We start from the raw sequence: 16851 nt of genomic DNA, 5'->3' as shown, positions 1-16851 counted from the left end.
AAAGAAAAAAAAAAAAAAAAAAAAAGAAAAAAGTCACAGAAATGATTCATTTTTGGTTTTCCCTCCCCCAAACATGACACCAGGCATTTTCACCCCTTTCCCCTGACGTAGACATGATGGTACATTCCAACCGGCAATGTGCATCTGTGTTGAAAATGAGTTTCTACTCCTGCACGGTCCCACATGCATCAGGGAGCATCCAGCTAGCTGCTAAAGCAGAGCAAAGGCTTTCAGGTTTTGGGTATGGTCCCTGCCTGTTCCTTTGGTCCGTCTGTTTAAAGGCTCCTCGCTGCTCCCAGGTCTCTGCTCTTGTCTGTCTCTGTTAAAACGCACACTCTGGTCCCCACACCTCCTGAGTCACTGGAGCTTCGTACCCAGCTTGCGCTGTCTGTTTCTGCAACACCACAACAAAGGACAAGGTGAGACAGGCAAACCAGTGGGTAAAAGACAGAAGGATTAAAGCAAGGCTTTGCACAGCTTCACACAAAACTAAAGCCGCCCCCATCACACTCTGCAGGGATTTCAGTCCTTCCTACTCTCTACACAACAGCCGCCATGTTCTAAGTGTGCACAAGCTCACGCACAGATACAAGATTAAAAACACCTGCTTGCAAGGAACATGGACTGGAAAGCTGGCATAACTCCATAAATTAAACACTAACCTCCCCAGCAGACCCACCTTCCACATGCAGTAGTTGCCCACAACTTGGGGTTTCTTACACTGCTCCATCCACAGCAGCCATTATTTTCTAATACGTAAGAACCACATCTCAAGTCAAGCTAGCTACAGCTCTTGCTCCCTCACCTCAGATCACTTACCTTGCTTCTGCTCTTGTGACTGTATATTCAAACCACAGGATGTTAGGAATGAGGCTGGTGTCTCGGATTAAAAAGAACTCTGAAATGGGCCTGAAAATAGAGAAGGTGGTAGAAAGCGGAGAAATCAGATTTGTTCTCTACCCAATTTTGATCAGAATACAAAAGCAAAACAACCCTAATACATAACGACACAGCATAAAATCTGGTTCAAATATAACACTGCTATTCTATTATCCTTCGAGTCTGGGAAGAAGGCTCCTTGTTAAATTCAATCAGAGAAAAGAACAGTTTTTTCTTTCCTCATATAATATTTTTGGACTGTGTTAAGTTCAAATGGCTTTGTAGTCTCACTTGGTTGTCAAACTGATTAAGAAGTTGCTCAAAGAAGTTATGGAGACTCTGCCCCTGGAGGTGCCCAAAGCCAGGCCAGATGGGGCCCTGGGCAGCCTGAGCTGGTGGGGGACACCCAACCACAACAGGGCTGGAACTGGGGGGCCTTTAAGGTCCCTTTCTTCCCAAACCATTCTATGATATGAAAAGCTACTTCTTAACCAATACTCTGCCACAACCCACAACTTTAGAGGGGCCTTACAAATGTGTTTCTTAAATGTCCTCTCTCCCCCATCCATACGTGATCTTTTGTATAGACATGCAGAAGAAAACACAGAAGAATATGTTATACAGCTGTACAACAAAGCCATCAAAGCTGGAACAGAACCCAGGAATTCCCATCTCTAATACTTATAACATAGTTCACAGGACTTTGATCAGCCCATGGAGACACGGCTTAATACAGCTACAACAGCTTTAGAAACTAAAGTGTCTTTGCATTTTTCCTTCAGATGCAAGATACAATTTTTACACTTTTTTTGTACCAGGGAGTTGTACTTTATGGTGTAATCAATTCATTTCAAGAAACTCATTTAATGAGCACAACGGTGATCTAAGAAACGCAGACTTGCAGGAATAAAACCTCACAGAACAGAGACTCACCATGCAGCTATCCTTGGGAAGAGAGGAGTTAGTATCTCTTGTGTGAAGGCAAACCAGGCTATGGCCATAACGCTTCCTGCCACACCTCCATATAAGACTTGGCTCCAGGTGTGGTAAAGCAAATAAACCCTGCAGTGGAAGAGAAAAGTCACCAGGCAGGCATTAAAGCAAGAGTAGGTGCAACTCAAGGCTGGACTCACTCAAGTTCTGAGGAAGTTATCCTCCAGATGTCAGAAGTGGATATTTTACTTCATTTTTCATTAAAAAGTTGACAAAAAAAAAAAAAAAAGTTGGGAAAGCTGGAACACAAACTGTGCCTCCTCTGCTGCAGCAGATTCAGCTTACAATTTCTATGTTGAGCTTAACTGAATAATTCACCACGTATCACCATGATGAGCTGAAGAACTGCCACTGTAGTTCCCACAAGAGACTTCTTCAAAGCCAGCAGCAGAAATCTCCTTCAAGCCACCAAGGCTTGCAGACTTGAAACAGACAGCATTTTTGTCTTAGTTTTGCAGCTCTCAAGTGTGGCAACACACAGGCTGCACAACTACAGAGCACCTACTGCAGTTGCAACCAACCAGAAAGCTGTGTTGATGGTTCCTAAAGTCACCCCTGCTCACAACCTACATGAATCACACTCAAAATTCTTCTCCCCCCACGCATGCAGCCATTAAGATCACCTTAGTTGACCTGCTTTGCAGAAAGATTTCCTCACAAGTTAATCTTTATTTGAATTAGACCATACATCTTCTATGAAATTGTCCTGCCAGTTTTAAAAGCAACCAGTAATAAGGAGGCAGCACTAGCATGCAGCCAACTGTCCAAACTACTTTGCTGTGGAAGATTCAGGCTGGAAATAAGGCTGTATCTGTCTGCTTCCACCCACTGATGCTCATCGTATTATTTGTTAAAGGAAAAAAGTAAATCATTATCAACACTTCATTTTCATTACTCGTCATGTTAACATAACTAAATCTTGCAAGTCAAACAGCTCTAAGTGTCTGTAGCTAATGCTCAAGCATAACAAACAGTTTGACCCACTGTAGCAACCCACGTGCTGCAGATGCTGGTGTGCCAAGCCATGGTGCAATGCTTTCATGATTAGTGCTGGAAAGACGGCTAGGCAGTGAGGCTTGAGCATGGCAATGGAGCCAGCAGGGAGTTGGGCACAGGCTCAGGTGATCTCACAGGTTTCATAAATGCATCTGTGAAGCACCACACACGTAGCACCTTTGTCTCGTTATTTGAAGGGGCTCATGGCAACGCAGCAACTTCCACAAAGCTCTCTCACTTGCACAGTGCAGTCGTAGAGAATTACATCAGAAACAAGGGACAAAGAAGGACAGCTCTGCGGGCTGTTAAAAGCCACAGGGGTGTATGAGAGCATAAGACAAACAATTGCTCCATACCTACTATATGAGACTAGCAAAGCCACTGTGACGAGGCAGATGGACAGCACATGTCGCCATAGTAAATCCAGAAACCTCGCATTGTTTGTTTGGTGCATTCTGAAAGAGATGGAGAGCCATTAGCACAGTGGCAGGAAGCTGAGGAGTCCTTGTCACTACTCTCACTACTTCTGAAACCCTAGGAAAGCTCTGCTCCAAGGGGTGATGGGCAGCTCAGTATCATCCCAGCATCAGTCTGTCCCACTGGCAGCAGTTACACAGAAGCCAGAAAGCCATACTTCTCTCTTCAACTGTTTTCAGGGATTGCTGTGATGGAGCCAGAATGCTCACAATTACCACAACTGATGTGAAAGGCACGTGCTGAGCATATGCAACAAGGAGCTAAGACCTCAGAGTCCTCCACTGCCCATAAAGCTAGAAGGAACAATGAATTTTGCCCTTCACACTTGGAGCCACAAGACAGAGCCATGCCAGCAAGATTTTCAGAACAGCACAGCGCAAAAAGACAGTACTTGGTATGGGAGATGAACTAAAAGGTCATGCAAGTGGGAAGAGGTATTACCTGAGACCACAGACAACCCCAATGACAAAACTGAGCAGATACATGAGAAAGCAGCTCTTCTTTCCTCCTCTCTACTCACCACCCTCCCCTTCCCTCACACTGATGGATCATCGTGGCTTATAAAAAGCAAATTAGGAGACCTGTACCCAGACAGGCATCAGGAAGCCCACCCCTACCCTTCCCTTCTCAGCAGTGGTAACCACAGTCCTACATTCCAATAGAAACACTTCATCCACACAGCAAATTGTGGAGGGCCTCAGATTTAACTCCACTGCGTGCTGAAGCAGCACACAGCAAGGAAGCCACCTACTGGAGGTGTTTCAACATATTAACAGCCAAAACCTGATACTGAACTTTTACCTTAAATAAAGGAACAGAAATGAATAGACAGAGAAAAACCACATGAACTGGGAGTGGCTGGACGGCATCCCATATTTTGTGGTCACTGTTGAATGGGCTTCTGGGAAGAGAAGAAGAAAGAGTATGGTCAAGGTCTGCCCTGTACACGGCAACAGGAACACTCCAAAGGTAAAGCCAAACAACTCCACTGGACTCTGTGCACACAGGTTCACAGGACACATCTCTGCCAGCCTTCTTGCACCCAAACATCCAAAGCCAACACGAGGCAAACAGGAAAGCACCTTCTAACACCCCACAGCTATCATTCCACTCAAGGCCAACCAACCCCATGCCAGCAGCAGGCCGTACCGTACCTTCACAGGGCCGTGGCTCCCGGATAACATTTTTTATTAACCAGTTCACTCCCTCGTTGAAAGCCAGCCCTCCCAAGAAAGAGATCTGTGAAGGCAAGACAACTGTGTCATCCTATTTAAAAAGATTCATCTACTTACCAGGTTCTCTCTGTCGAGAAACCCCCAAGTCATGCATTTCTAATTTTCTTTTTTGACTACCAGTATTACAACCAACAGCTTCCCAATACTCTAGCTGAGGAAGAAAAGCATTTATTTTTCAGTCTCCTTTGTGTATCTGACAACACATTGTGCACACAAAGCTGTCAGCAGATAATTCAGAGGACAACAATGACACGTGTACAGCAATAACGTTTGCACGCTCCCATCAGCAAGCACAGAAAGAAGTACTTTTAAACAGAGCCTGTCTGAAGGGATCGTCTGTCACATTCAGCCAACAGGGGGAGCACACACACCACTATTTGGGCAATTAGCTCAAAGAGCAATTTTTTAGGCTTTCTGGCTCTTCCCCTCTATGAATGTTTCCATCCTGAAGCTGCTGTCTTCAGTCTAAAATGAAATCACTTTCTGAAGACTGGCAGCAATTGCTGTTCTTATCACACAGTCCATCAGCAGTAATGATAGGTTGACGGCCGGACTTGAAGGGTGGAAAAGACCTCCTAAGATCACCATGATTTCCTACAGCCTCTCGAGCTTAAGTCCTACTGCTGTGACAAAATTCCCAGCTGGTGGTGACACTGACTCCTCAACACTCAGTCCTACTTGAGTTTCCCATTCTGTGTCCTGATCTAAGGGCAGCTGGTGCCTCACACCAGTTCACATGAACAGGGAACCAACCTCAACCCTTGCTGCATCACTAACAATCATCCAACAAGTGTTAGATGATAACAATCATCAAAAATCTGTTGATTTTCAGACAGTAGTTGCTCTAGGTTATGTTCAGCTTTGGGCCAGCAGAAGAGGAAAAAAAAAAGTTGGATTGTCTAAATTTAACAGCTGTCTTTCCTTCAGTTTAGGAACCTAGAAGTCCCACTCCCAGGTCCCCTGAGCCACTGGTTCCCATGACACCACGGCCTTGTATCAGGAACCTGCTGCCAAAATCCTTTCAGTGGCCCCATTTTATCTGTTTACTGAGGGCAAATTTGACAAGTGCTTCATGCCTCCTGAAGAGCATTTATCCGTGACATTGACTCCCAACCACCTGTCAGAGCAGGCAAAGCACTACTGAAGAGTCCTTTATTGCTCCCTTGGACAGAAGTGAAGTCTCTTCCGTCCCTGCTATTCAATGCACAGCTGGGAAGCAGCCCTGAGACAGATCCAGTCCCGCAGGAATTTGTAGGTTTTATTTTGAATCTTATTTTGTGCCTCCCTGCTGTTCAGAGAAAGCACATCCTACTGAGTCAGACACCATTTCCTGCACATTATACACCTTGCAAACCCTGCCAATGCTATGACCCTAATGGATTTTGGATCAAGGTAAAAAACCACTATATCCCCCCATGAAACAGCACTGAATCTCAGATATCTCTCATTGATGTTTGTGCACAGATCTGGCTAAAAGATAGCACAGAGTAACAGAACATCAAAGACTAATCTTTTAGCCTTAACAAATGGTAGCATCTCCTGCTGTTGACAGCAGGTCACCTTACCTAAGCTTTTTTTTTTTTTTTCCTCTTTTTTTTTCCTGTTTACAGAGAGCAAAAGTGTGAAAACAGGAGCACCATGTCACAAATGCCAACATTTCTGTCGTAAGGAGAAGCTGGGTAGGGAGAGAAAAACTCACCGTGTGAAGCTCTCTCTTGAATATGATGAGTGTTACAAAGCCAACAATAATGAATATTGGACCAAGACTCAAATAAGCTAAAAGCTGACCAGAGAAATCACCTAGGGAAACAAACAAGAGAAACAAATCAGCCTGAACTTCACAGGTACTTGTCACCAGGATGTGGGTCAGCTGCTGCCCCGAATGGCTGAGAGCAGAGGGGTAAACTCAGCACTGCAGCACGTCTCCATTTTGCAGACTGGCAGCAACTGTGGAGCCCAACGGGAGCTGAGGCAAGGAAGGCAGCAGTGCTCACGTGCAGGTTCAAAAGCGGGGATGAGAGGAGCTTGGCATCCCCCAGCAGAGATTACTGCCAGCCAACTTACAACAGTGACCATGGGTGTGGGCCCAGAGCCACTTTAACCCAGCAGAAGCACAGGCTGCTGCAGAAGAGGCAGCATCTTTCCCTCCCCGCATTCACACTGCCTGCCCGTGCCAGCAATTACCAGAAAACACTCCCCAAACAAATCCTTTCCCACTCCCTTCCTAAAATGGGTTCGTTTTCAGCTGGATCAGCTTCCTAATCTGTCTCACCATGTGTCTGCATGAACACTAGCATTAGCAACACAGGGAGGAAACAAATAGCTAAACACTGCAGATGAAAGGAGGAGGGAAAAAAAAAAGAAAGCCAAGGATTTTTTTGTCAGTAGCCCACTTGTGTCATACAGAAGGGATACTGGGCCTGCACCTCACTAGCAAACAGTGTAGTCATCCCCTGGAAGAATCCAGGAGATCTCACCAGAGGACGTAAGGCACTTCAGACACGTCTGCTTTATGCTGAACTAGCACGGACACAGGAAGGGGAAAGCAACATCGCAGAGCTACGCATCACAACCCAAGTCTGCCCTGCTTCTGTTCCCTGAAGAATTAGATTTGGGAACAACTTTATCACCAAGCAGAATTCCTACACGTTTTAGTTTGTAACGCCAGTGAAATCCAGGAGATTTGCAGGATAAACCCCCAAGAATACTGAGGTTTGGTTGGAGTGAGATTATATTTTGTTCATAACCCGAAAAGTGTCAGAGAACACTCAATTTGGAACTTTTCTTATGACACGTGGCAGGTTTGCTCTGTAGCAGGTGGGTTCCAGAAGCCACCAAAGCAGAACTGTGACCCATCATGGTAACGCAAAGTGGAAGTAGGTGCATCAGCTGCCTACCAACAGAGCATCACGCCCCTAACGGTTTCATATAAATTACACTCCATGAACTGACCTTAAATGAAGAAGAAATTCATGAGATAAGCTACCAGACAACCCAAACTGAAAGCTTTAGGAACACTTTCCAGAAGCCTCAGCTCCAGTGTCATCAATACGGGTTAGTTCCTCACTGTGGAATCGCCACGTTTCAGATCACTCTCTGTAAATCCATGGTACGTAAGCATTTTGGTATTCAAGACATTATTTTGCCAACAGAAACCAAATTATTTGTCTTCTGGGGAAGGGCAGGGGGATGTCTCTTACTTGCTCAGACAGAGGAATACTTCAGGATGTTGCCTTTAATTTAAATAGCATCAGTAACATCATATTGAGGATCCTCCATGATGTTATCACAGAGCATTCCCAATAAATCAAACCACCAGCACACACTTCCCACCTGAACCCAATACCACAAATCAGTCAACACTTAACTGCCCCTTTAGAACAGAACAGAGACGGTACCCACAGCACCTCCTATTGCTGTGGCCAACAATAATCAAACAGGATCACGTTCTGAAGCTGCTCTTTCTAGATGAGGTAACAAAATAGCTATGCATTAACTGAAGCCTGTGCCCTGCAAACCGCACCAGAAACTCATTAGAACCATCATAAGAGCACTCGCTAGATTAGCAGGTTAAGGCAGAGCTACGCTAACTGAACCAGCTCTGCAATGACTGGAAGCGCAGGCGAAGGAGCTGGGAGAGCAGGGCTGTGCTGAGCGCTGCTCAGAGCCCCAGGGAATGACAACTTGTATCACTGCTGCCCACTCTCACGCTCCAGCACACTCAGGGAACTCTTCCCAGGGAGCGGGGAATGGCAGGAGAGCCGGCAGCTTCACATCCATCAGATCTAGCAAGCAGGTTCCATGCTGCCTTTTATAAACAGAATTCCTCAATTTCGCTTCAACTTGAGAACACAAAGCAATGCCTCCGACCAGGGAGAGCACACCTCATTAGCAGCACCAAAATCTCTGGAAACTGCAAGAAAAAAATATATTTAATACACAGCCTGGGTTCTTATTTGTTGTGGTTGTTTTATTTTATTTTATTTTAAGTAAGTCCAGCATCATTTAAGGAGGAAGATGAAAAATAAAGAACCTAACTCAATTATAGGCATCCAAGGGATGAACAGAAGGAACACCACTCACAGCTCAGAAGTACACCATTTCTTCCGCCTCCATTCAGCATTTACTTCTGCTCTAATTCAACATTTTACCCAGCATTCTGTCAGGGGAAACACGCAAGGTTTGCCACACCAGCTCAACCTGCACATAAGAAAAATGTGAATCAACAGCACTACCCACATCCTACCACAAGACCTGGCTTTACCACCACAGCTTCCTATTGAGGCATCTCCTTGTGGCACTGCTGCTGGTCTACGTGCAAGTTGCACAGACAAACACTGTATTTTGTTTCACGTGCATTGACACCAGTAAGAATTCATGACTGATTTCCATTTCCTCCGCTTGCACACATCCTGCTGTCACAAGCTGTGCAACAACACAAATATTTTCAGGAGGCTTTAAACTACACCATGAGACACACAGACATCAAACTTGGCAGAAAGATTGAACGTAAAACCCAGCACTGAAGAAACCAAATCATCGGGTTTTAAAGAAATACTGAGGTGTGAAATGAGCCCCAGCTGGTGAGCTGCCACCCTCAGCAGAAAGCAGGGCAAGGAGCTGCAGAGCAGACATGCTTATAGGGGCATCGCAGGCTGACTGTCAGCCAGCTCTGCACACTTGCCACTCCACCTCTGCCTGACAATAGCAAACACCTAAGAGAACACAGGAAGATTCTCAGTCGTTCCGCAGAGAAAGGGTTTGCCACTGCAGGGTTCTCTCCTCACAGCTTGTCAAATGTGAAAAAGACAAGTCCCAAAGCTTTAAGGATCCCAGCTGCACTGAAGGATTTTTTTTTAATCCCAAACAAACCAGAATCTGTGATTCTCCACCAGTGAAACTCAACCTACAGGCAGGAAGTCCCTGAAGATGTGTTCTAAGTCTGCAACACAAAGTCATCCCATGCAAAGTAATGCACACGGAAAAAAAACAACCCTAATGATACACACACAGCAGTGGGATTTAGTTCAGTTAAAAATCATCTCTGGCTTAGCAAGAGCCAACACCTTCAGAGCAGCATCCAGTGCACTGGAGCAGTCCAGAAACTGAGGAGAACATTTTAAGAGCCAGAAGTTACTGATCTGAAATTACTAAAAATTCTTACGTGATTCTTAATGTAACGTAACAGCAAACACAGCAAAGGCAAATAGAAAGTGGATCAAGATAACAGAAATGGAACAGCAGCCACTCATATCAAAGAACTCCAGTTTTCAAGTGAAAAGGAAAAATAATGCAATAGCACTGGCTCTTGTATGATACAGAGAAATAGCAAACATTTGTTACATCTCAGTGCACGTGAAATAGAGAGCATTCAATGAAATTACTGAGCAGTGAGCTTTAAAGCAGAAAAAACATCAAGCTCAGTGCCACTGGTACTGCAGAGATCCAAAGTGGAAATGGGTCCAAAGAGCAATTAGAGTATAGCTTTTACGGACCCATTAAAGGACATCACAATCCTGATGCAATCACCAGCTCGTTACTGGAAGATACACAGAAGAAGCATTACTCCTGCCCACCTGCCAGGGACCCGACACTGTGCCAAATGATCCCTTGGTTTCACAAAAGCACAGTCGCTGCTATGAAAAGTGACAGCAGGATGTTTTTAAAGACCATCCCCCCAAGAAGCATGCTTTAATGCATTGTCAAGTAGCACTGCCATTGTCTGTCTTTTCACTAGCTTTGACTTTGATGTTTTCTATCAATAATTTTTCTGTTAGGTTCTCTAAAATGCCGTTATTCCATCTGTTTGCAGATCATTCTAGCAGAGCATTTATCTGTTGTTCCTCAAAGCTGACACTGCAGAAAGCTTCAAAGACTGTGCAGCCACCCCAGCACCACGAACGACCATCTGAAGTATCTGTATTGACAAGGAAACATTAGAGAGAGGCAGGAAAGATGAGCATCCTTCTGGACACACCTGTCCCTTTCACAGCCACTAGCAGAAACCCAAGAACAGGCTTCCTTTGTCAGACAAACATCAGCAAAGACCGATGTTCAGCTGATCACAGTGGGAGGCCACTCACTGCAGACAAAAGCTGGGGCAACAGCAGCTCTGTGCTGAAAGTCTTTAAAGACAAGAGATTTGAAGAGTCAGTTGCCACCGTGGCTCAGCTCGCTGCATGCCAGGCCAGCAGCCCCAGGATCAGCCAAGAGCAAGAGAGTTTGTCACACGACAGTACGTGATGTGCCAAGAGAGTTTAATAATTTATGTTGGTAAAAGCAGGATCTATTTCTCATTCTGACCCCTCTCTGTCAGCACAAGGTTACATCAATTCCACCGTACTGAGCATACTGCTCATCATTATTTTATAAATATATTATCTAGCAGCTTTAATGGATCTGGATTTAAGCCCTACACAGACAGAGCATAACAGCTTTCTAAATAAAGTTAGAGCACTTCTTCTGAATCCAAGACTGACCATCTTATTGCAAAGCATTTTTCTAGATCAGCATGGATGAAAACACTTCAGTACCTAGACATGTTTTAATCTTTCAGTCTTCTGTCTCTGTTTTTGGGCTTCCAGAATCACTCATTTGACCCAAGCCTAGCACAGCGTTCTTCCCTGTAACACACAGCCCTGAGCTGGCTATGATTTATCTGCCCCACACAATCACCTCCTGCACTGGACTGTAAAAAAAAAAAAAAGCAGTCAACGATGAGAGAAAATAATCACATTGTCACATTCCTCCAGGGTCCCTTTCCCACTCAATGCCCTTTCCATCACAAACTAATCTATATGACTCCTTAAGGTCTGTCGGGCGACCCTTACACTGCCAAACCTGCAGATTTCAAACACCCTCATTTCCCACCCCTGCCCAAGGAGGAGCACACAGCGCACTGTGCACTGTCAGGTTCAGGTAAAGAAAGAAGACAGCGACGTGTCTGTGCTATGAGGAAAGATTCCCTCTTTTCCCCTTAGCTTTCACAGTGGCACGCTTGAAAAGCAGGTTAGCAGAAGAACGTAGGGGGTGAAGGAAAACACAGAAAAGGAATGAATGATCTTTCATGCACAACGTGGGGAAAACCCTGCAAACAGCCATGATGGGGAGTGCACAGGAGCTGTGTTCCTCAGCGCTCTGTCACACATCTCCCAGCTATGCCAGCACCTCCAGCCCTGCGGACTCCAAAGAGCTTCAGCAGCTTTCAGTACTGTGCTTCTGAGGGCAGCATCAGGAAGCAGAGCCCTGCAATAAGGCAAGCCTGGGGAACAGTGAGATGAACCAGCAGCACTAACACCACCTTCAGACTTTGACCAGACCGAAGATTAGTGGAGACTAATGCCCTGACACTTCACGTGCTACTTTACTTTATTTTTGGACTACGAGCATGAAAAAATAAAGTCTCTCTGCCTCAACACAGCGCAAAGCACCTGAAGAGCCCCCAGACCCACCCGCTGCCGCGACACCCGCGCTGTGCACAGACGTTTACCGCCGCACACTGGGACCTCAGAGCTTCACGCAACCTCACCGAAGGGCGGCGGGGAAGGCGGGCCGGGCCGCAGGGCCCTCGCATCGCTGTAGGGACGGGAGCTCGCCCCCAGCCCCCCTCACGGCCCCATCCCCGCAGCCCCTGAGGCACAGCGCCCCGCGCAGTGCGCATGCGCCGAGTCCCCTCTCGCGGCTCACTATCCCGCAGCAAGCTCCACTGTCCCCCAGCGCGCACGCGCGCCCCGCCGCCTCCAGGCGCTCTCTCAATGGCTCACTATTTGGCAGCCGCCAGCCTGGCCCTCAGAGGTACCGTGGAGCGGCGGGCGGGGGCCGCCCAGAGGAGCAACGCAGTGAGGACCGGGGAGGTCGGGCGGGGGCGAAGCGGAGCTTTACCTGCGGGATACTCGACGTGAGTGAGGGAGACCGGCCGCCACGGAGCGGGGAGCGAGCACTCTCCGACTGCGGCCATCTTACCCGGATACCGGGCCGGGCCACCACAGCCAATTGGAGCGCAGTTAAGGGGCGGTGCGACCAATGGGCGGGGGCGATGAGAGCAGCGAGCCAATGACGATGACCGGCAGGTGAGGCGCCGGCCAACCCAGAGCCACCCAATTAAAAATCGAACCCGGGGAGTGGCGGAGCCAATAGGCTGCTAGCATCGCTGCCCAATGGAATGGGGGTGCAGGTAGCCGGAATACCAATCGAGAGAAAGGCGGGCCTCAGCATCCTCCCTCATTGGAGGGAAGAGCTATGCAGATTAGCCAATCACCAGCTTCCATTGCAGCCCTCTCTTAGCCAATCGGCTGTGGCGGTTGGCGCAGGGGGCTGAGGAAGGGGCTTGCGGGCGGGGGACGCTTAAAGCGGCCGTGTGGGGCCTGAGGCGTTGCGCCCCGCTCAGCTCCTGATGGCAGCGCGCGTGGATGAGGAACAGGCCGTCCCCTGTGTTGTAAGTGAGATTGCTGCAGCTGCACTGCATCATTTCACTACTTAAAGCATAACGTTTCACTTTGCACTACGCGGACACCAGCTGTGAGCTCTGCTGAAAATTCCTTTAGTACTGAAGACCCAATCAAAATGAACGGTCCCGTTATGTGGTCACAGAGCTACGCTTACCTGGAGAGCCCGAGGACAAAGCAGGACACACAGAGAAGGGAATACAGACAAACAGAGCTCGCAAAAGGCAAATATACCTCGAGAGCAAGCCAAAGTTAATTACAGTTAAAAATAAATATTAAAAGTGCTCAAGAGCAGTGCAGGAAGTGACACACAGAGGCAAGAGGCAGGGGATGGTTTGTCTTCTGTACATCAGGACTGGGCTATCCTGGCCTGAACACATTTTTTCCTGCGGTTTTCAAATAGCAATTGTATCCAATTCATTTTAAAAGCTTTTCAGGTTGGCACTGATCTTGTCGTAGCGAGAAAAATAGCATCGAAGACTCATTATTTTGGAAAGAAAGAAAATATTTACTGCAGAAGTTCATTTCATTTCAGAAGAGTGATATAAGAGAGTGTGAGTGATTTACTGCTTTCACTATTCGAGCTAAATAAGTCTCCTCCTTTCCCAGCTCTTGAATATAGAGTTGTGCTGGCAGAGTGGATTACATTTGATCTATGTACCATGACAAGTACTGAAAATTGTGGGCTTCATTGCTGCGTTCACCCACTCCTTCCTGAAGATAAGAAGAAAGTGTCAATACAGAGAGCAGCCTTTGCTCCGTTCCATCAGCATAAGAAAGCACAAAGCTGCTCTGAAGATGTCATGAGTATACAGTCTGACACCATGGAAACCAAGGTAAACCCTTTTTTAACTCTTTCAGCTAACATGCTGGGTGTGGCAAGAGACAGAAGTTCTCCTGTTCATGAACATTTTATTTGCATATATCACAGTTCATGACAGGCTTGCATTAATGCTAACAGAAGCTTCTTTTAAGCATATGGTTGAAATTTCAGTCACCGTGGAAGCAAGCAACCTATGTGATTCAATCTATTTTCTGTGTCATTTGAAAAGGAAAGTATTTAAACACAGTGCAATTGCCTCAGAGGAATAAGATGAGTTTGCTGCATTGCTCAGCAGATGGTCATCTCGAATATCAGCCCACAGTCTTTACTCTGCTTTTCTTTCACATAGGCTGGGAGACTGATAAGGATACTATAAGAAACCTGGACAGTGTCCAAAAGATTCTGCTCCTTACTGAGATTATCTGTTATCACAATCACAGACAGCTATCCTATGCACACCACATGTAAACACAATCAAACCACCAAGAGAAAAAGACAAATCTGAAAAATGAAACCCTGGAGTTTTCACCTACTGCTCGAAGTACAGTGAGTTGTCATGTTTATTTTATAGCTTGTTGGATCTCAGGGTATAGACTATTGAGTAGAATTTCATACAAACAAAACTGTGAGAATTTACTTGCTCTGACTTTAGCATTTTGACTCTAAGACAAAGGAACTCTGCTTTATACTATTGCTCTCCTGTGAAGGGTGTTGTCACAACTGCCACCTGTATTGGAAACCAAGGTACCAGTTTCTAGCAGGTTTCTCTAGGTAGTTCAAGAACAAAAACCAAGATCGTGAAGGAAAGTTTTATTTGACTTATTCAACTTGTAATGCCCACATCCTAAGATAAGAGGTATTAGGAAAAAAAAAGAAAAGCCACAAAGCAAAAAATAAAAAAAATAAAAAAAAAATAAAAGGAAGAAGCCAAACACAGATAGATATTATTTACACCTTTAGAACATCAAGAAAAAAAAATAGGCACAAGTTTACATTCATTAGTTTCAGATATGGCCGAGAAACGTTCAACTGAAGAGGGGTAAATAAAATCCTGCTTTCCTCACATCCTTGCCTAAGACAGCACAAGTCATGCTTTTCAAAGCCACACTGATCTTGTACATAAAACAAGGCAAATAATCCTCATTTTTAATATGTTTTTGCTTTAAAGATCACAGAGCCCCTCCTAGAGCCATTCAGTTTAGTACATACATACTGAAGCACTGAGTATGTGCTTTGAGCGCTAGTGAAGCTTGTTACAATTCCCATGTAAAAAGTGAGAGTCATGCAAATCTGTTTAAGTATCAGAAACTAGTAAAGGATTTTATTTCATAGCTGCTAAGCCTTTCAAATCTTACAAGTGTCAGCAGAGAATGATTTAACCCTTGAGAAAAAGGGTGCATTATAAAAGAGGCAAATATCTCTCGAGATCTCCCCACATACATATCTCATCTACTACTAATACTGAAGGATTCCTTTGCTAAACACAATATGCTAGGGGAAGAAACTTCTGCTGTTCCCTTACAGAGCTGGAGGCAGACAGCTGCTGAGGCATCACCTTCTGCTGTGCCCTGCGAAGCAGGTGAATGTGACGTGGTTGCCGTTTCAGCCGAGCCCTGCTCTAGAAGGATCGGTGGAAACAGCCCCAGCGCCTCCAGCTCACATCCAGAAGGAACTGAATGCAGGAGGGGGCTCCCCTCCGGTCAGGGCTCTGAACCCACTGGTCTCAGCAGTACCGCCTAGAGGTGCCGAGAACGTTTTGCACTTCCTCCAAAGCCACACGGGATCAGGCAGGAATGACATAGGAGCTGTGGGGGTTGGGGGATGTAGGAAAGTGTAGCATTCTCCTCAGGCAAAATAGTTTGTCTCAGCAAACATACTTGGCTTGAGCAGGAACGATTTAGTGCTGGCAGGTGGAAGGGAAGAACTCAAGCTTCAGAAAGCTGCAGATGTTCTTCAGGAACATCCATCTTTACCTTCCCTGCAAGGGCAGAATATCCCACTTGGAATAAGGGCTAAGCAAGAGAATAAAACTGTAATAAAACTATCTTTCTTCCATGTCACTGATTAGGAATTTACAATTTCATAGTTTAAGAAGCTACAATGCAAGTTAGCATTTGCTTCACAAGGACCCTGTTGTAGTGTCCTCCCTTGTGATGTGAGCCACCAGTGGTCTCACCCATACACAAAGCAGGCAGGCTGCCCCGAGCACCAAGGCCTAAAGGCACCCAAAGTAGTAAATAAATATACATAAAACACAAAAATCTGAAATGAATAGCACTGATTGTTTAAATTTACAGTCCATCTTTTTACATTGAACTAAACGTTTTAGCATCTTTAAACCACTACACAAAGCTGCTGAAGTTACTCTGTTACAAACCTGCCATACAAGAGCATAAAGCACTAAAGTATTTTTTGGCAAAGTAACTTGCTTCCAGAATTTAACATACATTCAAATCACAGTGTACATACAACAGGTGTGTCACACTAATACAACATCCTCTATTTTCTCACAGTATATTCTGCCAGAAGCAGGACACCTCAGAGACCTTTCCTCATTTCATTTGCTCTCTTAAATCCTTCCTATAACAGCTTATTTAATACAGTCTCACTCAGGTCAGCTGCTCCTTACTTCTGCTTCAATGTTGTCCTGTTTGTTGCATTAATCTTGTCTCCAGGATAAGCCACATCAGTCTGATGTGTTTACAGAACAGATGTTACGTGCTCTACTCTTGCCCTCTTGCAAGCATCCTGGGAGCATTATTTATGCCTTTTACATCCTCATGTTTACTTTTTCTCTGCTTACTTCCTGCCTTAACAACAGAATCCACATTAGGTTTCTGAAGAGGAAGAAAAAATTTATTCTCCAAGTGCACATACTGATTTTCCATTCCTATGGAAACTCTTACATTGTACTTCTTACATTCTACCTCCCCTCCCTGCCGTACTGTGGCTGTCAGACTTGCACTTTTACCTGGGACACAAGGAATAACAAATCTAGGGGGGG

General features: G+C 45.6%; 1 protein-coding gene across 1 annotated transcript; it reads right to left on the bottom strand.

The window, feature by feature from the left end:
- Positions 1 to 10: 10 nt before the first annotated feature.
- Positions 11 to 12558, bottom strand: DOLPP1 (dolichyldiphosphatase 1). The gene is made up of 8 exons (XM_042830582.1): positions 12462 to 12558; positions 6280 to 6380; positions 4500 to 4584; positions 4147 to 4246; positions 3225 to 3323; positions 1813 to 1941; positions 820 to 909; positions 11 to 394 (listed from the first exon to the last, which is right to left on the bottom strand). The coding sequence occupies exons 1-8, from the start codon at positions 12535 to 12537 to the stop codon at positions 358 to 360; spliced, it is 717 nt and encodes a 238-aa protein (XP_042686516.1). The 5' UTR covers positions 12538 to 12558; the 3' UTR covers positions 11 to 357.
- Between the last annotated feature and the right edge of the window lie 4293 nt (positions 12559 to 16851).

Source organism: Centrocercus urophasianus, unplaced genomic scaffold (genome assembly GCF_019232065.1).
Source record: "Centrocercus urophasianus isolate 14NV4802_14NV808 unplaced genomic scaffold, USGS_Curo_1.0 seq_34, whole genome shotgun sequence".
NCBI classification, from domain to species: domain Eukaryota; kingdom Metazoa; phylum Chordata; class Aves; order Galliformes; family Phasianidae; genus Centrocercus; species Centrocercus urophasianus.
The sequence above is the reverse complement of the archived record's forward strand: the minus strand, read 5'-3'. Positions and strand labels throughout refer to the sequence as shown.

Excerpts from the sequence above, each read along its gene's own strand:
- DOLPP1 (XM_042830582.1), bottom strand. The coding sequence starts at position 12,537 with ATGGCCGCAGTCGGAGAGTGCTCGCTCCCCGCTCCGTGGCGGCCGGTC. Across the intron at positions 6,381-12,461 it reads TCACGTCGAGTATCCCGCAG|GTGATTTCTCTGGTCAGCTT; the intron begins GTAAAGCTCCGC and ends TTGTTTCCCTAG. Across the intron at positions 395-819 it reads GTCACAAGAGCAGAAGCAAG|AAACAGACAGCGCAAGCTGG; the intron begins GTAAGTGATCTG and ends GTGGTGTTGCAG.